At 39.0% G+C, this 27,281-nt stretch overlaps 1 protein-coding gene across 6 annotated transcripts in view; it reads right to left on the reverse strand.

The window, feature by feature from the left end:
- Positions 1-3,727: 3,727 nt before the first annotated feature.
- Positions 3,728-27,281, reverse strand: part of BIRC6 (baculoviral IAP repeat containing 6) — a 174,457-nt gene continuing 150,903 nt past the window's right edge. For all 6 annotated transcript variants that reach the window (XM_039718798.1, XM_039718795.1, XM_039718797.1 and 3 more), the window contains 9 exons: positions 24,391-24,601; positions 16,488-16,633; positions 15,568-15,678; positions 14,508-14,725; positions 13,671-13,832; positions 12,797-12,874; positions 8,528-8,716; positions 5,486-5,620; positions 3,728-4,479 (listed from right to left, as the gene is read on the reverse strand). In XM_039718798.1, coding sequence (XP_039574732.1) covers positions 4,300-4,479; positions 5,486-5,620; positions 8,528-8,716; positions 12,797-12,874; positions 13,671-13,832; positions 14,508-14,725; positions 15,568-15,678; positions 16,488-16,633; positions 24,391-24,601 — 1,430 coding nt within the window. In that variant the 3' untranslated portion in view covers positions 3,728-4,299. The remainder of the gene's footprint in view (positions 4,480-5,485; positions 5,621-8,527; positions 8,717-12,796; positions 12,875-13,670; positions 13,833-14,507; positions 14,726-15,567; positions 15,679-16,487; positions 16,634-24,390; positions 24,602-27,281) is intronic.

Consider the following 27,281-nt stretch of genomic DNA (forward strand, 5'->3'; position numbering starts at 1 on the left):
GACTGCAGCCTGCAGAGATGACAGGTCACAATATGCAGAACTCTCTCAGTCAAGACGGAGAATTGTGGTTTGGGATTTGATTTCTGAGCCTTTATTAAACAGAGGCAGTGGTGAGATTATTTGGGAGCTCTGCTACAGTAATTCAATGGGCAGATAATGTATTTTCTGCATTCCATTCATGGTTCAGAATAAAACAATGGCAACAACCAAATCTCTGGAGAATCAAAATGTTTTTACCTGTGATTAATTTTAGTAATTGTGGAGCTTACTTTCACCCCCACTCAGCTCAGTCTCCTTCAGAATGCTCATTGTTGTGATATAAACGCCCTATTGTTCCTACTAAAGCTGTCACTGTCACTGGAGAAGGAGAGGAAAAATACAGTTCAGGAAACATTTTCAAGACTGCCAGACCAGGTGCATTTATAGATGGATAGATATGTATGTGTAGTACATACATATTAGTAAAAAAACCTGAGAAATAGATCTGAAATACCTTCTGCACCTTGTACTTGTTCCTTATGACAAGAAAACAGGAAAATCTGTCTCCTTTCTTTTGTAAAATGCTTTTAATTTCTGTTTTCTATAGAGAGAGCTGACAATCCAAGAAGGTGAGTCCACTTGGTGGTGACTGGCTTCTGAAGAAAAAGGAAACACCTGTAAATCACACTAATAAAAGGCAGCATGGAGTTATAAAATGGAGAAGGTTTGCCTTAGAAACTCCAACTAAAAATTGAAACCTAAATAATTCTCCTTCACAGGGATCAGAATAACATAGTATAGTTCTGGCTTAAATGGGTTTGTGTTCAGGTATTATGGTTTACAAGACAAATTAATAGTATGGCTGTTTGCTTATCAAATTGTTTTCCTTAAGATGTAAACAGAACATTTCTTAAAGTGCCACCAGAAACATTTTGGGGAAGAAAAGTAATAGGCGACATAGCTGGAGAAAAAGACCATTTTGAAGTCATGTTTTCTTAACAATGTGATCCTGCCAGAAACTGAATGCCCTATTTGATAGAGCCATCAGAAGTAGCACAGTACATTTCCTGTACTGTATGGGAGCTTTCTCTCTTTTTAAAAAATAAAATTTAAAGCAAAGAAGAGATGCTCCACTGCTGCTAAATAGTACATCCAAGCACAGCACTGGCACACTCACACTGAAGCTCCATGGAGGTGAAAGCAGCCCAGTGCCTTACCTGTGGCAGCAGAACTTTACCTGTGGCTGCAGAAGAGTCTCCTCACCTGGCTGGCAGAGATGCACAGTATCTACCTTGAGCTTATGGAAAAAGATTTACAGAAGAAAAACATTTACAAAGCCCAACCAACAATGCCACACAGGTTACTGCAGATCCAGTCCATCTATAGTCACACATATTTTATTCTGCTTTTACCTAAACATTTAACATGTAATTACTGGAGTGAAACTTGGAAGTTGTTTACAGCTTTTATGTTTCAAATTTTGTTTTCTTATTTTTCTTCTTTTCTAGATTGTCATATTTGTTTCTTCCTGAATAGGAGCAGCAGAATTACAGAGGAGCACTAATCCATACATTTATGCACATCTTTCACCCAGAGGAAATTCCAGAGGAAACCATCAAGTCCTGCAGAGGCACCATCATTATGTCTGCATATGGAGAGTGCTGTGCTACAGCTGCAGAGCAGAACGTTCAGTGTGCAGCAGTCAGTGAACAAGGGCTTGCTCTCATGGAGCACAAGGTCTCAGGGACTGCCCAGCTGTTTCCTTTTCTGCAGACACTGTGGCTTCACCAGTCAGAAATGCTTGGCATTGCTGTCTGTGAAGCACCACGAAACACTCCTGCCTAACACTCCTGTGGTGCCTTACTCTTCCTCTGGCAGAGTGGCTACAGCAATTCCAAAGGCTGGTAACATCCCACACTACACCACAGAACTGTAGTGTCAACAGTCAATCCTGGGCCAAAGGCAGCACCAAAAAACATGGAGTAAAATTCCATAATTTTCCATCTAACTAGCAGCTTGCTGACCTTTGCACTTTTGAAAATAGTATCTGCTGAATTTTAAAACATTTTCTACAAAATCATCTTAACAGTGAAAACCACAGGATCTGAATGGATGGTTAGAAACTGTGATCTGTCTGTACAGGTTTCTATTCACTCTGATGAAATGGTAAGAGATGAGTCTCCCACCTCATAGGATTTACTGTGATGTTACTGCCAAGTAGCATAGCTACCTTGTGTATTTAAAAACCTAAAAATGTGTATTTTGTATTTGTTGCCAAGTTGACAATTTACTTACTAGGCTGTAACACAGTTGCAATTTATTAAGGATTGAATCTCTGCATTAATTTGGTACAATACCATTCTAGCTCATATTAGAGCAAAAAAAGGATAATTGGTATGTAGATGCAAATTAGAGTTTAATATCCCATGCAGCTGTTTACATCTGCTTAATTAAGCAGCAGTGACTTCACATTAGCATTGCTATGAAACCGTAAATACACACTGGAGATAAAGGTACAATCATGTTAACCACCTTCCTCATGTCAAATCAGTGCAAGATGGGTACTTTTTGTTTCAGTCTCGTGTTTTAATGGTAAAGAAAAAAGTCTTCACGTTTAAAGAGCATCTTCAGGTTCAATACATTTGGATTTGGTACAAGTACCAGGATTTTAGAAAAAGACTGTGCTCCTGTAGACAGGCAGTTTAAACAGTAGATGAAGAGCTCTAATGGAAACTCCTAACAAACATAATTGGAAGTCAGTGGGTAATTTTGCTTTTGGAGCATTTACAGGAGTATCACAGTCCTTTTGTACAGTAATGGAATGTAAGTAAATACCCATCTGGAAAAATGCAGGGCTGTTTTAACACTGATGAAGTTCTAACACTTGGATTATGTGGCATAAGCTCTTTGTTTCATGTATTTACCAGCAGTTCTGGCACAGGGCTGCTTGTTTTGCTCTTTGACTAAGGACCCCTGAAGTTCCACAGATGTAGCTGAGCTGATATTTTGAGAGGTATGTACAATCAGAACAGGCCTTGGATTAACACAACACATCAGTAGAACACAGAAACTGCTCCTCAGTCAGGACTACCAGAACTGTTAACCATCAGCATAAGAACACAACCTCAGTTGGTGCCATTTTTAATGATTAGAAATAATACATTGTAAAACAAAAAGTGAAAAAATTCCAGCGTGATACTTATAAACAAAGAACAAATAGAAAACAAAAAACTTTCGGTTTTGCCTGATTTATAGTATTTATCATAAAACAGATCATTAGTCTGAGGTAATACCAGTATTAACTTTTTAGTCCTTCAAGGACTGCTCAAAAATTAATAACAATGATAGCAATGCATGTTATGTTAAAAGTGAGACTTGATTATTCAATCAAGCAAAATCCTTACCCTTTTAGTTAGGGATCTGTGGCTGCAGGTGTAAAACTGGAAATAAATCTACACCGTAGGAGCTACAGAACACCAGAGTCTTGTGTGGCATGTCAGTAAGAGTAAGCTGAGTATGTAAAAAGCAGACATTTCAATACAGTAAAGACTTTGTTCATAATAGCCCTTAAGAAATTTAGAATACTGTTAGTTTGCATAAAATAGCCAAAAAACCCCAACTAATTCAGAAGTCCAAATTTGGCATGAGGTAAAACCATGAGCATTTATATATTTCATCTGCATTTTAGATTTAGTAAGCATAAAATTAAGCATGTTGACTGTAATGAATTCAGTCATACAAGTGCAAGTCTTCAGCTAGAATGTATTTTATGGCAGTTTATTTAAAAAATGTACCAGTAAATCATAAAAGAGGGATCATGTCCATTTAACGTTTATTGAAGTATACAGGAGGTTTTCTTTAGAATCAAATATGAGCATGAATATATGGCCAAACGTAAAATCTATCAAATTCAGTGAAAATTTTCTGACTTTAAATAGTAGCTGTAAGAATGACCAATATATATTCTTTGTTACAACCGCCCTCACTCTACAAGTAAAAAAAAAATAATAAACATTCAGTAAACATTCTTTCCTAAGGTAGTTTCCCTTATATATCAGTGATTTATCCATTTTTTGTATACATAACTTTTTAAACATACCAATCAGTGGTTCTCACAATTGAAAAATAAAAGCACAAAAAAGTTTACACTCTTGTACAGGTAAATAAAAGATCATTTTTAATTAAACTGTATATCCTTAAGGGCATAGTATAGTTTCAATTTCATTACCTATTACATAATTAACTTCTTACATACAAATATTGACATATTTGGCTTGTGCTTCAAAGCCGTTGTGTCTACAAAGTCCATGTCAATGCAACTCATGACTTGAAATCAGTGGGGACATCTTTACTGCTGCTGGGTTTAACCTGCTCGTGCAACATGGTCTCTTCTGAGCTTGTTGTGGCACTGCATTTTTCTGGGGAGTCATCAGTGTCAGGATCCAATCCTTCAGGACAGGGAAGTTTTAGAAGTTCTTCCCGCAGCTGAGCTGTGTGACGCTGGACACACAAGAACAAGTCAGAGTGGAAGGCCACAGTTAAAACAAAACTTTTACAACTTAGACACCATAAGGCAAAAAAAGGAGTAGGTAGAAAAGGCTTAAATGTACTACTTCGATGTCTGGATCAACTTCTCCCCTATATTTAAGGTACTTTCATTTCAGTGACAGAATAATTAGCAAGAGCTGCTGGGGACAAATTAAAGGTGGTCAACAGAACTGCAGCCAACAAGCGCATCACTATAAATGCTACACTACTGGTCCTGCAGCTGAGTCACATCTGTGTTCAGGGGTCTCAGCAGAAACTGGCTTGAACTTGGTAGGTCATACAGTCAAACCAAATTTATAAAGAATTCATGATGAGACCTGTCATGGAGACAGATATGCAGAGATTTGTATACTGATCACAGTAACTTTGTTTTGAAGACCAGTCACACTGAAAGAATGGAAGTCTGGCAATAGAAAAAAGAAGCCTTTCTAAATTTGGGGGTTGCACCTCAGGGGAAATAAAACCTCAAATATGAAAAACAATATAGCCCTCTTGTCTGTGTGGTCACAAAATACACAAATAGTAATACTTGGCTAGGAAGGCAGAAAATATTTTTATGGTTAGAATGATTCAAGTTAACACAGGATAAAACTGATTGTAGCTGACCACAATTTATTAACTCCTTGTCTACTCTAAAGATTGTTTTCTGGCAAGGAATTGGTTGTAATACAACTTTATCATTAACCCCCACCCACCCTCAGAGTGAACAAAAAGAGCTATTATCACAGAATATTCTGAGTTGGAAAGGACCCACAAGGATCAAGTCCAGCTCTGAAGAGAATGGCCCACAGCGGATCAAACCCACAACTTGGGTGTTATACCAGCACCATGCTCCAACAACTGAACTCATCTCAGGGTCACTGCATCCAGCTTGTAATAAAAATACTGAGGAAGTGGAATGCACACACATTGCCTCTCTTGACAACTGGGAAACTGAAATTTGTTACAAACATCTCACCTTCAGAGCTGCTGCATGATGGGACATGGTCCTGCCTACCCGTTTGTCACTGCTGTACTGCTGTATGTCTGCTATCCACTCCTCACACTGAGCCATGATCTCCACTCTTTTCAAGTAGAAGTGTTTGTGGATGACCTGCAAGAACACATTCCCAATGTAACATGGATGGAAGAACCATATACTTTAACAATACCAAATTTGCAAGACCTCTGTGGGTCTACCTGAATAGAAGGAAAAAAAGTCAGTATGAAGGTAATTCAGAATTGAACCAGACTGGAGATGAAATTGAATTTCTGTCCTCAGAGATTTCCACAATCCAACTGGAAAAAGCCCAGAACAACCTTTTCTGAATTCAGCTGATGCTGTTTTGCAGAGTTCGTTAGTCTGGATATCTCTTTCAGTCTGTAGGAATCCACTGTTCATGTGCAGTCTGCCATTTCAGCAGCCACTTGCCTTACCTGGGTGTAGGGCAAGCCAGTGCCAGAAATACACCAGCAAAGCAAAGGGGAGAGCAGAGTGCTGCAGCTCAGAGCTGGATGTACTACACAGGCACGAAGCTGGGACAGGAGCAGAGCTACACAGAGACAGTGCTGAGGCTTTCGTTGTTTCTCTCCCTGCCCTGTTTTGCTGGAGAAGCACAGAGCAAGCAGAAGCACCACGTCCTCCCCGTCACTGAGCACAGGCTGCCTGAACACAAGACTGCTGGCAGGAGGAGCACAGGGACATTACGCGCTTCTGCAGAGAGAAGGATCACAGCAGCTGCTCCCGAGGGGATGCAACCACTTTGCTCTAGGCAGAGGCAGCACGTTTGGGGACACTGGCATTCTCAGGCCATGGCAGTTGAGCTGCCCAGTTTGGATGTGAGCCAGTATTTGACTGAAGAGTAATTTTGGTATTGAAGTACATATTTGAGTTTAAAAAATCCAACCAATCAACACTCATACAAAGTTGTGAAATTCTACTTGGTGTTTGCTTTCTCTTAAACAGTTTTCTGAAACTCTGAACGGTGAAGGCAACAATAAAACCAAAGAAATTTTATTGAGCACAGAGAGTTCTGGGCCATATTGCAACATAATTGGAAAAATAATTTTTCCCTCTAGAGGTTAGAGAAAATAGCTGTCTGTCTAAAGAGAAACTGCATATTGAAAGCGTAATTGACTTCAATTCTGGATACATTCCTTAAATCCATAATGGAGCTGGGAAAAACTCCCAAAGACTGGCAGTTTAGATCTCCTGAGCCTACCCATCATTTAAGATACTGAAGACAAGACTCAGATTTTAAGACAACAGATCTCAGGATCTATGTTCTCAGACCTCAGTCTTCAGTATGAGTTTGCATTTGTCACTGAATTGCTCATCACTGTTAAGGTTTCTAAGATAACGGTACAAAAACCCCAAAGGTCCGAACAAAAAGGGAATCTCCCAAAGAAGTGCTCAGATTATCCGAGAGATGCATTTCCATTCGGATGGGGCAGCGGACGGACTCTAGCATTGTTCCAAAGCTGCCTTTTTCACATCAGCAGTGTGAGAGTAGCACTGCAGAATAAGAACACAATTACTGAGACTCTTAAAGAAAAGTGCAGCAACAATAGCTGGGATTCAGTTACCAAATGGTGTAAGACTGCATATCCTTCACTTCTGTACACGTGAGAAGAAATGTGGAGCATTATTGTCAGGGAGGCCACTGCTTTCTTATATATTCAATTAATTTAATCTTGCTGTGATTTGAGAGCACCTTTTGCCCACGGGAAGCCATTACATTAGCTAGAAGAAAAAGACCTATTAGCAGAAGTTATTGGATTATGTGTCCAGATATTGTCTTTATCATGCATGGTCTTCTACTTATTGAGTAAAACATTTAAGCAGTAATTCTGAACCAACACCACCACCAGGTTTTATTTCATTAATTCAACATCCCTACATACACTGCACATCCTTTTTTACCTGCATGTGGATAAAAATATCTTATTCCACAAGACACAGTAATTTTAATGAAAAAAGGTTTTGCATTCCAAAGCATATTTTTTACAATGTCAAGAAAGGGATGGGAGATCAACATCTCAGATGCCACATCCAGAAATGTGCATAAAATAATTAGGCTTTTTCAACATTTTATTATGCAAACAATTGAAAGCATAGGTGATACTCCCAGATGGTTCCACGCTTCAACACTGGCAACAGCCATAGTAGTTCAGAGCAAAATGTGGTTTTTTGGAAATATTTGCTGGTAATAGTGTGAGATGACTCATGTTTGACCAAACATTTTGTATTCATATTCATACAGATTCTCTTAGTGTTTCTTCAGCTTTTTTTCCCTTGAACTCTTTGCTGTATCTGTTCAAGCCCCTGATATCTAACTCATCTGCTTTGGGAAAGGAAGTGAACTACAGACACTGAGAAGTCCCTAATAATGAAATTCTTCTAAGATGCTACAGGTGAGCTTTAGTCTATTTTCAGTACTGTAAACAAATTAAGCAATTTGATTTATTACAATAATTTTTTTTAAGACAGCTTGAATGCATGAAGGTTAGCGCTGCTTTCAGCAGCATCAAGACAGTTGTTTTCAAAGGCACGGGTTTCTAGTGCAGATGCTTTGTGGACTTTCTTTTGAAGTATATTTCCAATTTGCATTATCTTGGTGTATCCAAAGTGTTTCTTAGTATTTACTTCAAATTGATGATCCTTGGGAAAATACTGCCTGTTATTTATGCAGAGTATGGAGCATGGAGTGCCCCTCTGTAGGGCTGACCAACAGGTGTTACAAGCCATGTAAAAGGCCCTGCTCAGTAACAGGAGTCAGCTAAGCTGAATGAACCATGTTTTATCCAACTGTGCACCAAGATCCTGTTCAGGTCAGTCCCACTTTGCCTGCATTCCTCTTTCCTAGAAGAGAATCTATCAAGTTTGGTGAGGCCTTATTCACTTCAGTCTCTCAAGTCAGTTGCCACAGGTTAAAACAGACACCTCATGCATGATCTTACCAAATATTTGCATTATTCTTAATGCTCAAAAAAGAGAAATACTGCCTTTCACAAAACCTACCTCCTTAAAACATGGTGATGGATTTCTCATTTGTTCAAGCATTGCCCACTTGACCGTTGCCTGTCGGATATTTCCATCATATTCCCTGGAGCTCTGGGTACCACTCGGAGTACCTCGCGATCGCTCGTAGCCTGGTTCATTGAAGTATGGTTCTGCCACCAGTATTAGGGACTGGACAGACACCAACACCTGTTAAGAGAAGAAACCAAATATTAAAATCGTGCTACTAAAGTATTCTTACAAATACACACAGCTCTGCTCACCTTGCAAGCAAAAGCATTTCTATGGCAAAGTGCTTCCATTTGTGATACAGGCTAGGTGCAAGCAGGGAACATCCACGCTTTCAAACCTAAACTGTCACTACACACAAAACCACCGAGTCCCGTGGCTGTGTATTTAGCTCAAACACTGAGAAAATGACAAATGTAACTCAAAACCCTGAAAAACAAACATATGGATATATGTAAAAGAAAGTATTTAAAGGAAGAGATGTCTGATTGTGCCCTTTTGTGAAAGGAAGTGTATTTGTCAAGTTCTCAATCAACAATTTTGCATTTTTTCCCTGGCGCTGAGCTTACTAATTCTTCTAATTTTGAACTAGATGGAAATGAAAAAAAGGAGGTAAAATGTCATGTGAACCACTGAAATTAATCCTGATCTAATAATTTTTTTCTTTCAAATGAATGTTCTTTGCCCTTTAGTTTCAGATTTTACAAACAATACTGTATCATATGCCAATAAAACAAAATCACAGTATTTTTCTTAAGATAAGGGAAAAAATGTTTTCAATACTATGTGAATAAAGCACCAACTATTCAATAATTAGGAAATAACAATTTTCCTCCTTTCTATTTTACTATCCAGCACATGTGTAAATAGATGCTTACATAAATTCAATGCATTTAACTACATACTCAGCTATTCCTAATAAAACCCAAAGAATTATCAGATACATAGGGCTCTTAGGTATCCAAATGTACAGGTACTGCATGTTCATGATTTGAAGACTTGCTAGTTTTTCCAGTATTAAAAAGTTTGTCCCTGTCAATTTCGTTTATTTACTAAATGAAGAGCAAGTTTTTGTTATGTATTTAGGACTAAGTACACCAGCAACAATTTTAGGGATTATAGTCCTGTGACACAAACTTCCAGAAGTGTAAAGAATTCAACCAAGGTGATTTGAACATGTGTATTTCCTCAATTAGTGAAAAGCTGATATGTTACAGACCAAGGAATGGCATTTCCAGCACTGGGCATACTTAGGTGCAGATATACCCACATGTCAGGGCAGCTGTTCCTGGAACTGACTCTCCTTCCAGTCTAGGTACAACTTAGAGCTTTAAAACATCCCCTAATTTGTTAATTTGGATATGGAAGAAGAGTCCTCCTTTTTCTTGGTGGATGCAGAATGTACAGCTCACATCAGACAGATGCCAAGTCAGCAGCAATCTGACTCTTCTGCAGGCAGTGCCCTGACATCCACAGCTGTGCTCTGTGCTCAGCTGTGGCATTCTCCAGGAGTTTCTCCTGTAGCAAAGCCAGCACAGAAGGGTTCCAGCTTCCCATGTTCTCTTGTGATGGTTCCTCACTCCACAGACACAATTCCAGATCAGTAACTTCTATCAAAGCAGCAGTCCAGGTGCCAGCTGAATGACACAGGTTATCCTCAGTCCCACCAACACCTCACAGCACCCTCAGTCCTTTAGGTGACGTGGCACTTTGCCCTTGTGTGCTGCTTTCATTACACAGATGGGCAGTCTAGGGCAGCCAAGTATTTATCCTGATGGACTGGACATGCAGCTGTGCAGTGGGAGATATGAAGCAGCCTCCCTTGTTGGGCTCAGAAGGAAAATTAACCAGGTTTTTCTGCTTCTCAGGCTGGTGCTCCAGGCAGCTGCTGGTACTGTGTGCACCATCACAGTCTCCTGTACCTTGCCCTGCACTCAACTAGAAGCAGCCACAGTTATTTAGTGTTAAACCTTAAAATGGAGGTAATGCATTAAAATGTACAGAATGTGCCTCACAAATCAGGTTTCATCAAGCAAATGGCCACACAGATACCAAAAAAGACAGAATATTAATGTAGAAGTGCTAAGTCATGGTAGAGTGACTTCAGGGCCAAGGCTTTGGGTATGGAAGGTGATCTCTGTGGCTTTTACATGTCTCTGGAAGAAAAGGATTTTGATTTTTAAAAATTTTATATTTTAAATATATATTTTTTTTAAGTAGCTATGGTAGAGAAATTTGACACTGCAGCATTGGACTTTCTGGGCCTGAATAAGCAGTCGATACTTTGAATTATAATTCTAATGAATGAGAAACTCTATACTGATCTTCCAGTTTCACTGGGTAATAAAAATTAATTTCTGAAGTATTTTGGGTGGTCTGACAATAGTTCAATCTCTGAGCCAGAAAAAACATGTAGTGCTTAATTCCTTCCAAGCAATTTATTTAGTTCTTCATCTATTTTCTATTTAATAGTTGTAAAGTGTTTTTCTCTCAATATGGTGGGGATGAGAAAACTGTTTTCCAACAGTTTTCTTACTATTCTCAAAATGAAACATTGAAAGAAAGTTTATAATTTAAAACTTCCATGCTACATGTGATTTCTAACAATCAAATCTAAGATTTTAATGTAAAAAAAATGACTTCAGTGAAAATAAGACTCTCTAAATACTCATACCTTTCTCCACTGATTTTACAGTTGAAGTCCAAAATTGCAGTTCATCTCTTGATTAAGAATTTGGATCTTGGGAGACTTACACTTATTAAGGAAATGTTGGATACCTATGCCAATGTGATCATCTCTTGCTGATCTTGAAGCTGAGTGGTAGATTTGCCAGGAAGTTCCCTTGATTGTTCTGCCTTCCAAAGATGAGAGCTAATGGCTTTGCAGTGATACCAGCTGGCTCCCTCGGCTTCCCTGGATTCGTGGGGTTTGTTCCACAAACATGTGAGTCCAAGCAGCTTCAATACAGTCTCCTCTACTGTGGGTGATTCCTCATTCTCACACACCTCCCTAGTGAGGGCTCAGGGACAAGGGAAAGCAGGTCTTATCCTAAGAGTGAGGCAGAGGTGAGCTCTGCCCTTTTCATGCCCTTGCCAATAGGTTTCCTTCCCCACTGAGCAGCTGGAAAGCCTAAGGAAAATGTGTTCTTTTGCTGCCAGCATACTTATGAAAAGCTCTTCATGTTCATCTTTATAACCCTCAACATTTTCAGTGCCATCTGAGCTTTAGTTTCCCTAATTTCTCTCCTGAATGATTGGTGAATGATTGGTCAATATCCTTTTATTTCACAGTAACCACCCCCTCCTTCCACCTTTTCTTGCTTCTTTTTGCATCTGACCTTAGGCAAGAGCTCTTTTTAGCCATGCTGGCCCTCTGCCTCACTTGTCTGACTTCCACACACTGGAAGAGACCATTCTTGAACTGATAAATCAGGAGACTGATAAATCTGCTCTCCAAGGCCAAATCCTGAACAAGCTGAAATCTGTTCTGCTGAAGGCAGTAATTCTATTATGCTGAAGCTGTGCAGTCTTCTAGGATTTGGAACAGAAATTGTACCTTGTGCTACATAATAATTATTCCAAACTGGGAATAAATTCAGTAACTGCCACAGGAAAGAAGCCATTGCAGGCTTTATTTTACTTAATGTCTTTGCTGGTGAGTCAGTGCATGTCTGCGAAATAAAGCTGAAAATTATAAGGACTGCATGCCCTAATAAATTCTGCTCTAATGTAACACTAATTGTTATTGAACACAGCATAGCTGCACTTCTATTCCCTTCATCTTTATTCCTCTACTCAGCTCACCTGCACGCTTAGGAGGAAGGCTACAGTCTGCACTAGTGTACTTCACTTTCTCATCTCTCAGTGTGGAACCTCTTTTGTCTTCACCATAAAAAGCTTGTGATAAATCCACGTGATGAAGTCATCTCCCAGTCCTTTTTTCTTTTTAATTTTTGAAAATAAAATAAACTATTTGAAATCATCGGAGCAGAGCTGGTGCAGGAATAAGCTGCACACATGAACAGCTGCTCAAGACCAGACCAACAGAAATATTCATTAGAAAGAGCATTTTGAAGAACCTGTCTCCTCAGCAGTGTTCCTTTCTTAGCATTCAAAGGACATTTTCTGGACTTTTGTCTTATTTATGCTTATTTGAAGAAGATTAGTCTGGTTTAAATGTTCTAGAAAAGGAATCCTTAGGACCAAGAGACAACTTACTACTCCTAAGTGACATTTGAAGAGAAAGAAGAAATTGCTCACCTGCAAAAAACTTGATGTTTGGGGATTCCATTTCTCTTCTGGCCTCCCATGCCATGTGTTAAGTATGCTTAAGCACACCTGAAAAAGTGACATTGTTAATACCACAGACAAATATTAAGACAAAATTGTTCTGTGTGGACAGAACAGAATGTTGACATTACATTCATTTTTTTAATAAACTTTTTTACAACAACATTCTAAAAACCACCTTGTAGAAGGTGGTTACTGTCACACAGACTATCAAGAAATTGGAATTATTCCTTAACTTTTGTGACTGATCAGGGAAGTTTATGTTGTTCTTGAATCTTATTGCGAAATGGAACAATCCAAGATGGGGAAAACAAAGAGTCAAAGCAAACAGAAGAAACTTAGAGGCAAGTCTTTTCTAAGACTTAAAACCAGACAAAGAAAAATGGAGATAAAGTCTCCACTAGGAATTATATTCTGCATCCACATTAATAGAGAGCGAATGGAGAAGAAGAGACAAGCACTCAGCAAACCTTCAGCTGCAGCTGATATGAAGCACACTTTGTCCATGCAAAGGGTATTTCAGCTAGCCAGAACATTTCTAATTGGTTCATTTAGCAGAAAATGTTGGAAAAGAACATTTTTCTGAGTCAAAATACTTGCTTTTTTGGTGCAATCCAACTCATAAAGGCTGGATCTCCAAAAATCCGCAAGACTATTTAGAAAGGAGGTAATTCCCACTTGAAACTGGCAAATTCCTCTTCATTTTGTTCTGAAGAGTGGTATTAAACAAAGAGCTTCCTCTGTACTTTGGGAGTGGCTGATCCATAAATTGGTCAGAAAAGGAAAAAACTGTTTTCTGTTTCACTTCCTTTTTACATCTAACACAGGATCCCAGCTGACCTACCTTGCCATCATTGTAGAGGTTTGGATTAAATCTCACGCTGTGGCCTCCAGTTGTTTCCAGATTCACAAGTGGAGGGGAATTTGGATAGTCTTGTGGGAAATACACATCAAATTCAAAGCAACCATTTGCGTATGGGGTGTCTGCAGGACCAGTAATGAGAACCTACCAGTGTTAAAAAGAGAGAGAAAAAAAAGAACATTTAAAATCCCCACCCTCATATGTATCACACATTTGAGATTTTGTAAGTAATATGAAGCATTTTATTTCCACCTGCAGGTGTAGCAGGAATTATTATTAGACCTCATAATCACACACAGGCTGTTGGTCTCTTCATTCTGATACTGTGAGTAAGCAAAGCCCTCTGCAAACACTCATTTTCCAGAAAACAAGTGGAAAGCAAGAGAGAAAAAGCTGAAAACTCTTTCCTATTGGATGCTATTAACAGAATGGTTTTTTTCAAAATACAGGTCCAGAGGCACTCAGTGTACTTCTCCATACCTACTGCCTGCAACTTCAATGGTCACATGTGAAGATATGTTTGGACCATAATGGAGCAATGGCACTAAACTTTCCCCTTTGGAATAGCTGAAAAAGAAGGAATCCTGTTCTCTGAAGATTTCTTGGCCAACAGAGCACTCCTGAGCAGATGGGCTCTCCCTGCCCCTGCCAAGCTGCTGAGAAACCAGACTCAGACTCCAATACTACCACTTACATTAATGCTGGACAGCTATTAAAGTGGATGTGAAGTATTTCTGGTTTTTGCTAAGATTTCAGGCACCTTCCTGAACACTTCTATGCCAAGCTGAAGAGAGAATCAACCCAGCTTTGCTCCCTCACCTTCATGATGTCGAGGCGCTCCTCATCACAACGCACGAACACGCTGGAGGAGGAGGAGAGTGGCAGAGAGGTTGAAAGGGTCACGGCTTCCTGAGCCAGGCGCCGGGCCCTGGCAGCGCTGTTGGCGTCGCTGGCATTTTTCACCTGAGACATGTAGTGGTAATTTACTTTAAAAACCAATTTGCCATCATCGTCCTCGGAAACCATTTCAAATGTATCTGGAAGAGAAAAACATTTTAACACGTCAGGAAAGGAGGGAAGTTTGTAGGGGATTAGTCTTGGAGAAAGATTATGATCACTTGCTATACAAAATCTGCAGCACAGCTGCCAGAGGGAAAAGCTCCCACTTCCTACAGTCTTCCTAACTCCTACTCTTGGCATACACTCCACAAACATTTGTGAGGAAAACCTCTTGCAAATACAACAGCAAAGAAATGTGACTGCAAATGCTGTCACTGCAACTCCAAAAATACTCAGCATGTTTTTGCAATGGTTTTATAGCTCTTTTTTGGATAAGATATTGTTAGTTCCTTATTAATTTTTTTGGTAACACGTTCTTTTTATGGCGTTATGACATTTTCCAAATGCAATATATTGCACTTCTTGAAAAGACATAATTAACTTTATTGCAGTTTCATTTAAAAACACATTTCGATTTCACTTATTTTCTATTTTTAAAAATAACATATATGAGCTTTATATACTGATAAATAAATATATGCATAAAGCTCATGTATGAACTTTAAAGAAGTCAAACATTTCAATGTAATTTGAGAACTGAAAGACTCACAAAAAATCATTACTGTAATGAAAATATGAACACCATCACATCACTGAATTCATCTTGTCCCTTGAATTACCTTAGTGCATGCTTTAAAACATTTCTTATTAGTTCAAAGAGTGCATGAGTTGTACCATTTTCCTCATGTGAAAATCATCAGTGGTCATGTATGTAAGACAGTTGTTAACTTTTAAAATAATAAAGGATTCTCTTCTACAGAACACACATTTCTTCAGTGTCTGCCTTCTAAAACACACACATTCACATTTGTCAACCTACCAAACTGGAGTTTTTTCATCACAGCCACATACTTCTCTTCAAGGGATCGCAAAACAGACAAAGGCTTGGGCTTCACAGCAGCCTTTTTGGAGTATTCAGCCATCTTCTTTTCTGTTGTGTCAAACATGATGATTATTTGTAATTAACTATGTAATTCCAAGAAAAGCACAGCAAGTGTTGACATTTTATGGTTACATTCTTTCACAGAGACATCTCAAAACTGGGCTTCACTTAGGATATACAAATCTCTTTCTCACTACTGTATATCATTATCTGAACAGCTTGGAGTAAATAAAGATCATAATCTCAGCTTAGATATAAGTCATGACTGCTGCTGCTTCTTTGAATATTCTTTTGTTGTTTCTTTTAATTTATCTTTTTAAAATTTCAAATAGGAAGTATGACATATGCTTGTGTGGATGGCTATTCCCCCATGCATTCCTGGACTCTCCAAAATCAGGAGCTGATTATACATACCATCAAAAAATGCACTCCCCTGATTCAGCCACTTAATCTTTAGTTTATATTGCTAGACAACCAGATGGTCTTTTGAGGTTCAACTCATGTTTCATATTTTAGTTCTGCATTCATATACCTAACGGTTAATCCAATTAATAAGATTTAGTTTCAACAGAAAAGTTTTATTACTGAAGGTCCTGTATTTTGTTTTCTGCCAAGCAAAATAATAATAAAAAAGGTGCTACATAATTGTGCTGGAAGCTGTGAGGTGTACTCTAATTTACTTGAATTATTCTGTTTCCTTGATCAAAACCCTTAAAACTTCCACAAGGTTTCAACCACCTTTGAAAATGCAGTCAGCAGTTGGGGGCAGGAGGGAAGTGTTTTGTCTTGCTTTTAAGCTGATTTGTAAGTTATCTGTAAATGGCTGTAGAGCACTTAGAGAAGTGTTGGTGTTTCACCTTGGTTCGCTTGGCGCAGGCTGGTGGTCGCAGCATAAACGATCTCTGCAGTCTTTTGGATGTCTGGCACCAGGAGGGTCAGTCCCTCTGGCTCCTGATCCGAAGTATCTGGTTTTACTCCTGTTTTAGCTTTGTCTTTTTTAGACCTGTATGGGGCAAAGAAATAGGATAGAACCTGAGGGAATATCTTTCAACCAGACATACAGTATCCAGTGTATCTGTCAACAGGGAAAAATACCAAAGATAATGGATTGAGACTAAACCAAGCCTTCTGAAGTGGAATGTGTCTCTGTACCTGCAGGTTCATCACTGAATGCAGCAACCAGCAGTTCCAACATGTTGCCTTTTACAAACAGATGCATGAGCAGTGAAAATATGAACACAAAGCCAGCAATTCCAGTACAGCAGTTCCTGCTCCAACATTTCAGGCCTGCCCTTCAGGCTGACCTGATGTCTGCACACCTTCACACATTAGGAAACCTTAGGATTAGGAAACCTTATAAAAGCCATCTAACAAAGACCATGTCATGAATATGCACTTCATCCTTGCAGGTCCTTGTGCAAAATTAAGTCCTAAATAGGTGACAAAGTGCTCCTTCCTATTATACAATACACTAGCAATTACTGAAAATACACTAATGGTAAAACTCTAGGAAACCTCCAGTAAAAATTCACAGCATGTAGATGACCATCAACCCAGGCACCACAGGACCATGAGTCAAACACAAATTTGGTCTCTCTCTGCAGTTCTGTTTTGGGCTACAGAAATGTAGAGCTTTTATTTCAATAAAGAGTTTAATGCAACATAATTTTAAAAGCTTTAAAATATAAAAAGCATCTAGGTTACATTGGATGTTTATAATCAAAGTATTGCAAATCAAAATGTCAATTTAAACACCTCAAATTTTTCTAGTTATTTGAAAATGCAATGCACATTCAAATGCATTTGCATAACACTTGCTTGATAGAAGCTAGCTGCATTGTAATCTAAGATACATTTAAATCTTTAGATCCAGACAATCCAGTCCCTACTGGCATAGATAGACAACTGCTGAAATGAGGACAAGGATATTGGATACTCATGTAACCTAAATGTGTGTATCTAAAAGCTTCTGTGTTTTAAGAGCCAGCATAAATTTACACTGTCATCCTGCAAAACTTGGGAGATTTTAATGCTAACAGCACCCAAATTATTTTACAACAATTTCTATACATTTTTGTTTCAACAGCACTTGTTTGTTTTGAGACCCAAACAAGTTCAACAGCCAAGATGAAGTGGCTTTGTCTTTCTCACTAGCAAACCAAGAAACTATCTACATGAGTAAAACCAGCAATTTCATGTTTTGATATAGCAAATGTATTTTGCCAACTAAAACCTTTCTGTGTTTTAATCTAGACTGAAATTGTGCATAATGAATGACTCTCTAAACTATTCAGTAGAGGTGATTACAGTAGTACTGAATATGGTCTCTGAACTGTACCTAATCAAATGAGAGTATCCCTAGAGAGCATTAATAACAAAATACATTACTGTAGCACGGTCCATTTTCCCTGTTCCAGATTTAATCCAAAAAGATGTTAGCCCATGGCAGACTTCAACCTATTCTGAGCTTTCAGACACTCAAAGTTAGGAGGAATCTGAGGCATCACAGCCAGTCCCAGGTTGCATTTGAGGAACACTGCATGACAAATAATCAGCAGCTGCATCTCTCATTCATACTTTTCAATCCTTATTATTGCATTTTTCCTTGTGGAAAGCTAGGCCAATATTTTTTAAATAACCTACTAAGCACCTTCAGAAATACATATTCAAACATACTAAACTTCAGTGATAACCATGCACATGCTAGCAGCTACCAGTCCCTAGAAAGGTATACAGATTTGGTCTGCCTGCTCTTGATGCAGAAGCCTTAAGCCATTTGCTGCAAAACCCTTGGAGAAATACTGGCTGAAGTAAAATGTCAGTGGGCATTATGCAAGAGAAAGATGTGTGAAAAGCAATACAAATGTGCTTAGTGAAGGTACCAAAAGTAAAATGAATTCTTATAAATTCATTTTCAAAACAGTGCTCCTGTGGCCCTTTTGTCACCCACTTGCTTTTACAATTTGGACCACTTGTTTGGTTTTCCTCCTTCTACTTGGTCCTAGAATAAAAAAAACCCAAGGTATTGGCCTCATTAAACAAAATGCTTCACCACATGCTTAAAAACAGACACAGTGAGTTACTGACAGCAACTATTTCAGCAGACAAGGAATATATATTAGTTGAAGCAGCAGGGAAAGGAGACATTTACTCAAATGCAAACTTTCAGTACCAAAAATATTATTTCCTCTTGTTCTCCCTGCTGTCCACAACACTTCAGCACTTTTGAACTGTATTCCTGTAACATCTCCTGTGCCACCAGGGAAAGGAGATTCTGTCCACTGCAATCACAAGCACAACAGAAAACCCCTGCCCTGCCTCTCCTCAGAAGAGACTTTTGAAATCCTGTGTTTGCAGAACAGCTCTACCCTGACAGCTGCAGTTATCTGGGGCTTGTGTGAGGGTCTACATTATCCAGCTGCCACACCTGGGGAAGAGCAGTTCAGGAAGTGAAATGCAGGAATAAATCAAACTCAGCCACACCTCTGCCCCATCCAAGTCTCATTTTTTGACCTTGACTCTTCCTAATCATGGATTTCAGCCAATTTCTTAGGGAGGATAAGACAGCTGGTACACAAATTCCCAAAATTTGACATACTGCCTTATCAACATTCAGCTTCCTCACAAAGTGTTCCTTGTATGTTCTAATGGTTAGTTAGGCTAAAGGTAACCTTTACCCCCACTTTTGGGAACAAACCAACTGATATTGCCATAGCATGCAAGACTCCTACGAATGATGACATCCAGTTTTTTCTTCCCCCATTTTGTCTTCCTACCTTTATTTGATTCAAAAGAACACCAACTTAGTGTGATCCATCCTGCACAGTTTGTGAGATCACAGAATCACAGAATGGTTTGGCTTGGAAGGGACCTTTAAGATCATCTCATTCCAACCCCCCTGCCATGGGAGGGATACCTTAAACTGGATCAGGTTGCTTAGAGCAACCACTCTGGCCTGCAGGGATGGGGCATCCACAGCTTCTCTGGGCAACCTGTTCCACTGCCACACCACCCTGAGAGCCAAGATTTTTTTTCTTAAAACCTAATCTAAACCTACTCTTTCATTTGAAGCCATTCCCCCTTGTCCTGTCACTACATGGTCTTCGTAAAAAGTCTCCAGCTCTCCTGTAGGCATCTGCCTCATTATTTTATTCTTTACTTTAGCATTATTCACAAACGTTTGGTGAAATGTAACAGTACTTTACAGTTTCTCAGTTTTTATTCACAATCAGCATATGGAAAATCAAGTAATTCCCTAGACTCTAGATGGGAAAATCTGTCCAAAGTTCCCCAGCCATATTTACTCTCACACTGATGATAATTTTTAAAGCTTGCAGAGTTTTGGGATCTGAGATGGAACTGAACACCCCTGCAGATATGAACTATTACACTTAATTTTTGTATTTCTTTTGCATTAGAAGACCACAGCAGCCCTTTCTGAAAACATATTTTAAGGATATGTTTATCATGGCTATTAAATAATGCAATTTAAAAAGAACAGGTGCACTCTAAGAAAAAAATCTCGCACAAAACAGCTGTGGAAATGAAGGCAGAGGTGTGAATATGGTCTCTATCATCTCCTTCATGTAACAAAACATCCTGGTCTGAAAAATCTAAAAGCATATTCTGTTCCATAAACTGTATGCTTATAAAAGGGCTGAGACAAAAATGTAACTCAAAGCCCATGACAAAGTTCAAAGGGTTTCACATATCACCAAAGCACGGGGTGATCTTAGAGCACACAAAGTCAACAGAGTCACTGTGAGGGTCCCAGTCCCTCAGGAAGGTAAGAAGGCCTCCATGAGCCTGCTGCAGCTTTTGGCTGCTCTATGGACCCTACAAAATAACTCCTTGGTCAGGTTCAATCTTGCAGTCCTCCAGTGCCAAAATTACAGCTTTATTGAAGATGATAGTCTATAAACCATATCTCAGTGTGACCTGAAACACATGGTATTGCCTTATGCACACATGAGAAAAGCAACCTGGTGACTCCTCTGCCATTTGTGAGCATGTATAATGTGGGCAAAGCCCACTATTGGCTGAGAAAATACCATTCTCCCTTCTTGCTGTCATCTCCAGGGCTGCAGTCCTGCCTGCATTCCTTCTCTCTCCAAGCTGGGTGATACATGGGTGATCCAGAGGCAGCAGCAGGGCCCAGCTTGAGAGAAGAAGCTGCTGGGAACTTTACAGCTCTCTCAATACTTTATGCAGGAGGAGACAAAATACCAAAAGTGAAGTCATAAAGCCAGTAAGATGTTTCAGCTCCTTCCTTGCATTCTATCAGCCTGCAGAGAAATTTCTGTATGCAGATAACTACAGTTTAACAAACTCCTGAGCTTTAATGCAGGAAAAACCTTTATCTAAATGTTATGACTTCCAGAGTGGAGGAGGAGCCAAATATTAAATTCAGACACAGAAACTTCCCCATACAGTTTTTCAGCCACTGAAGAAAAAGCAGAGAAAATGTCAACCCATATTTAAAGGGATGACAGTCACTAATATATTTGCTAGAAAAGACAGCAGTGTACATGCTAATAATTTAAGCCATTAATTTAACTTGTGCTAGAGATGACAGCCTTCTCTTTATGCTGTGCTAAATGAATAATGAATTATACACTCCCAAGGCAACTTTAATTTTCAAAGTCAATACTAATACTTACTCACCCATGCCTGGTACTTGGAGGTAAATGTGGTGACACAGAATGATATCCCTATCAAAGCATTCAGAGTACAGCCAAGGAACCAGTCAGCCCCTGTGCACCACAGGGACAGTGCTTACAGCACAGGGCTGCTTAGTCTTACTCTGGGGCTCGCTGTCTTGGGATAAAACTACCCTGGGTTTGCAACCACAGCACTCATGGACTCCGCATTCCTTCCAGTAATTCACACTTTCTTAAAACAAATCTCCTCAAATCAGGAAAAACAGGCAAGGGACTGTGACTTTGTAAATGACCACTGGTGAAAGCTAGTAACCTCTTCCCAGATGGCTTCACCTACCCCATCCTGGGGCTTGAAGCACTATTTACAGACATTAAGTGGAAGCATTGCAAACCAGAGGCTGCAGGACTGCTCTGCAGACAATCATCAGCTCAAAATGTGAATTTCAGCATGCAGTAGAAGGAACTGATAATTGTTTTTTAAAGAAAAATAAATTAAAACAAATTAGTCCTTGATTCTCTGGGCCCAGTTCTAAAGAAAATATTTTTTTGTTTGAAAAATGCACTCTTTCACATAGAAGTTCTCCAAGATAGCAGCGCAGACAATGAAAAGCCACAGCAGAGAAAATACCTCAAGCCCACCTGGTTGCAGTCCAGCATCCCCATGAAGCACAGTTAGGAATTTTAGAGGTACACTTGCTAGACAACACATCACACAAATGAGCCACCATCTCATTTTGCCATTTGGATAACCATTTGCCACAAAGCTCACCCAGCAGATGTTGGGTCCAATGAACCTGCTTTGCCACACATGAGCAGCTCCTTGCAGCAAAGGGCTCAGCCATCACAGCAAGCTCCTGTGTCAAACTCAGCCCTCGTGGCAACTCATTACCCCAGCCTGACTGCTCTCCAGCCACTGATGGCTTTGACTTCCTAGCATTCAAACAGTCATGAGAAATCATCTCGTACCTAAATGTCTTCTTCATTACCCAGAAATTTCCCAATTTTCTAACAGAATACTGTGGCCCTTGAAAGTAAGGGAAATTCAATGCTAACTGAAGTCCAAAACCAAACTGTTCCCCTTCAATTCTGGAACAAAGTGGACACTCCCAGTCCAACATGAAGATGACATTTGGCAGACATGCAAGTCTGCTGCTCAGAGGATGTGATGTTTTGCCTTTGAAACTAGAACCCATAATTTTGGGTTGTTGTTCTGCCAATTTGACCTAAAAGGAACAGCAGATTGTCCCATTTAAGAAATTCATGCCAATACTTGCTTATATTTCTGGCATACCTTCAACTAAAATGCTGAGAATTCAAGCCTTCCACCCCAGTGACTCCAGGCTGTTCAGGCTGTTGATGTTTTCATCCTTGTCTATACACTGCTTCAAAGACAAACTGCACTATGCTTAAACCACCCACTAAAAGACAAGCTTTCCTTCTGTGCTGGTATAACAAAGTAATATAGGAAAATTGTACAGGTAATGCACAAAGAACTAACCACAAAATTCTTATTGAATCCATGTAGTATCAAAATAATGGTGACTCTAGAATTCTTTTTCTTTGCTTCCAGATCCTAAGCTGGCACTGAAGAACTACTCATACTGTATTTACTTTATGAAATAGAAAAGAGCTTATGAACAGAAGATACAGGTTCCCATGGCCATTAAATCTGAGGCTAATGGGTGACCAGAGTAGCAAAGAAAAAACAGTCAGCAATTCTGATGGAGAATTACATACACAGGTATTGGAAACAGATTACACAAAAGCCAAATATCTTTCCTATTTTATGAAGATTACATATACTATGAGAGATATAGATAATATTGCCATAAAGCACAAGCTGACTTTTTTAGGTGGGTATCCAACATAAAGAACTGGGTTTTGTCCTTCCCAGTTCTGTTTCCTTTGCACTACACTAGCAAAACAATCCCACTACAGGTACTTTACACACTTGATAAGCAAGACTTGCAGTCTCAGTCAAGAGGGATTGGAGAAATTGATGGGTAAAGTCCAGTTCATCAGGAGCTACTAGAAAGAGTTCCCAATAATGAGATTCTTTCTCAAAAAGTCTCTCAGGTAATGGTTGGTAAATATTCTGATTTAATAGAGGGAGAAAGAACATTCTCCACACACCTTTTCCTGACATTTTATTTACCATCTTCCTGTTTCAGCATATGCTTAGGGGCAGCACTAAATTTTGAAGAGAAGGACAGGTTATTATTTCTTAAGAAGCTGTCTTTAAATTGGAAGCAAGTAAACAGAATCAAGAAACCAACTAATTACTGGAAACAGAAAATTATTAAAATAAATAAATGAAAATTTGTATTGCAACATTGATAGTTATCAATGAAATGACAAGAGTATGTAAATCTACCAGGTTACGTCTGTCATACCAAAACAAATCCCTGTCATAGTACAGTAAACCAGACAGATACATACAAATACAAATCTAGATCAAACAGATAGTATATTCTCACTCTGGATGGCAACATCCACTCAGACAAATATAGAGAATTCAATCTCCTTTCACTTCTATATTCATAATAAGTAAAAGCACATGTCCTGTTCCAGCCAGAACAGGGTTAATTTTTGCAGTATCCAGGCCCCAGAGGTTACTGTACACCACCTCAGAGCATTGCTGGGGTAGGGGAAAGGGATTTTCCTCTAGGACCAAGGGGTTTCCTCTGGTCAAGTAAGTGTAGTGGAGGGAGCAGTTGGGTGGTGCCAGTTCCACACTGCAGGGAGCAGCTGGATAATGCTGTTCCCAGCTGGAGAGAGGAGTCAGGGTGGTGTAGCTACAGCTGGGTTGAGCTCTGTGATGAGCATTTCTGCATGTGAATCACTCTCTTGTACACTTTTGTTAATAATATTGTTGCTGTTTGTTCTCTTATCTCATTGCTGCTTCCAGTAAACTGTTCTTATCTCATCCCATGATTTTTACCTTCTGTACCTCCAGTTCTCCTCTCCAACCCACCACAGTGGGAGGGGAAGGTAGGAGCCAGCAAGGGGCAGTGTGGTTGGAGTGTCTCAGTGGAACACCACTCCTAAAGCACAACCACACAAGAGTTTCCATGAAGGGCAGGGCTGACGAAGTGCTCACCTCAGTCGGTTGGTGTAGGTATCTACACAGGTCTTCATTTTAGCCAACAGGGTCCCCACAGAAGCTTGTGACTCCAACTGCTCTTCCTCCTCCTCGCTGCTTTCTCCTGACAGAGGGAGGAGCAGCGGCACCATGGATGTGCAAGAGGCAATAGCACGGAGCAATTCCAGCAGAGCTCGGTACAGGGGAACGTGGCGAGCCATATCCAAAACTGCAAGAGACAAGCAGTTCACCAAAATTACTCACACTAGAGACCCTCTCACTCCTAGGATGGATGTTTTAAATAGAAAAGCTAGATTTTAGTAATTATTAAAATACTGATGAGATGTAATGATAAAATACAGTATTTTGTAATTGTCATTTTTAATTTGTGTTGTAACAGACCTGTAAAAAAAGAAATTTAAAAGATATCCAGAAAACAAAGGTTAACAGAAGACACAAGAGCACAAAAGTGCTAACAAGGTATGGAACAGGATTACCACATGCTATATTCATTTCTAATACCTTAATAGATAGTCCTGGCTCAAACTATATGCTGACAGTAACAGGAAACAAAAATCTATGGAGGAAAAAAATTGTAACCTATGGCACAGCATCGTAGCATTTGCTGAATCTAACAGCATAAGCATGTATACAGACTTTCACATCACCCACTTTACTTACAGTCATTTTCTCCTTTGGGAAAATTTCTCTGCATTATTGCAAAAATATTTATGGTTCTTAAACAAATGAAGTTATCTATTCAGTAGAAGTCCAGTTTTGCTTCTTTTCATGAAGTAAGGATTGTTTTAAAAACCATTATGTATCCTTCAGAGCATGCAAATTTTATCTGCATATATATAAACCACAAAACATTAAAGATGAGTAGGAACATATATTAGGCAGGCAAACCTCACTGTCTTAGTGCTTTTCAGTGTGATATATATGTGTTACAGAAGTAACTGTGGGTAGAATATAGATATCAGCTCCACTGATTAGGAAAGACAGGCAGAGATACACAATTCTAATGGATTCTCTAGCACCACATTGTTTATTTTTCTTCTCCACTTGTTTGGACAAATATGTAATGGATGTAATTTCAACTGACTTTGTATCATTAACAGAAATCCTGAAAATGTAGTAATAGGCAGATACTTTAACACAGCTGCTTCCTTTGCCCCTAGGACATGCTATTTTTAACCTAACTGCAGAAAATATTTGCTCTAGTTTAAAGTATTCACAAATGACTGAGTTTATGATAAAATAAATTTATTCCTTTCCCAGCAAAAAACGCCAGACAACAAAAAGCCCCTGACAACTTGCATTAGGACAGAACAAAGCACAGAAGAACTCTTTAATGTTTCATTTAGCACATCTCATCCTCCAAGCTAAAGCAGATCACAGACTTTCAACTCCTGTCACCAAACCCTTAGCTCTAAATACAGCATGATGGGACAGTATAAATAGCCAAGCTAAATTCAACACGCCAGTTTATGCAGGTTTAAGGCTGGATTTATCTCTGTCAGGAGTTCTTTGATCAATAGCTTACTATTTGTCTTTTGAATCTATTAGAATGACACAAACTCTTAACTGGGTGAAATGCTATTGAATAGGAAGAAAATTTACCAAAATAAAATATTAATCTGCCAGGCCTGGTATCATGGCTCTAAAAATAACCCATGTCAAAACACTCCAAATATCTAAAGCAAACTGAATTTAAACACTGGCATTAAGAAAACCAGTTTCAAGTACCTGCTGATTCTTACCTTTATATATATATATATGCCTCCATTTTTTATGCTCAGTCACCAGTGAAGAATGGTTGCCCACAAAAAACACCCCACAAAATGTAAAAATAAACACATATAGATTGGATGATGTGTGGATTAAAAAAAAAACAAAAAAAAACAAAAACAAAAACAAAACCACACACAAAAAAAAGAATAAAAAAGAAAAAATAATAGAAAAGGAGGACAGTGAAAAAGGGCAAGCATAAAATATATCCTACCATAGCCCTGGCCAGAAACCACCTCCCACCTGTAGTGCTAAAGACCAAGTGGCTCCTCAGTTTAATCAATAGCTGTTTATTATGAGGACAGTGAGTGAGGGAGAGATATGGCCTCTTAGATAACCACAACATTTCACTCTGGAAACCTTTTATTTATTTATCTAAACCATGAAATTTTCATGAGACCAGAATACATAATTACAAATCCTTCACTGCTGGCTTGCCCTCTCCTTTGCTAAATGGATAGTTAAGTTCAAAATTACCGTCATGAAGGGAACTGAACCGACATAACTTTAAAGTGGGAATGTTTTCCAGAGAGATGGGAGAAATTTCTGGGAGAGATTTCTGAAATCCAACTCACTTGCACTGCTTTGCTATAGTTCCCATGTGAAACAAATGAAATGCATTCACTTGGCTTCAATTTAAACAACCTTTCAGGGAACAACTACTAATTTCTTTTACCTTAATGCCAGACTCTGTGAAACTCAATTTTTGGTACCATTATGCTATTTTTCTCCTTTATTATATTTACTAAGAACTGTGACTCATGCAAGCGTATTTTTCTGCCCAAAATGCCTCAACTCCCTTCCATGCCCAACCTAAGTCTCCAAAATCTTCATCAAGACTGGATGCCTAGATAAATATCAGAAAAACTTGCTAGAAAGAACCCAGAATTGGCAGATTACTGTTTATTATCTTTATCTGGCAGTTCACCTGCTCCTTGTGCCTACTTTGCTTTCAGCTGAAAGAATGCCAAACTGATTACAGTGTATGCTTAGTGCAGACACAGCTCTGCTTTCTGAAGGAGGTGAAGAAGATTTGAGCAGCTTGTTGAGCTCTATGTAATTTTTAAGACACTATGTTTAAACCACTAGGACAACAGGATACTCTTCTGTAAATTACA

This window comes from Passer montanus, unplaced genomic scaffold (assembly GCF_014805655.1).
Source record: "Passer montanus isolate IOZ18808 unplaced genomic scaffold, ASM1480565v1 scaffold40, whole genome shotgun sequence".
NCBI lineage: Eukaryota > Metazoa > Chordata > Aves > Passeriformes > Passeridae > Passer > Passer montanus.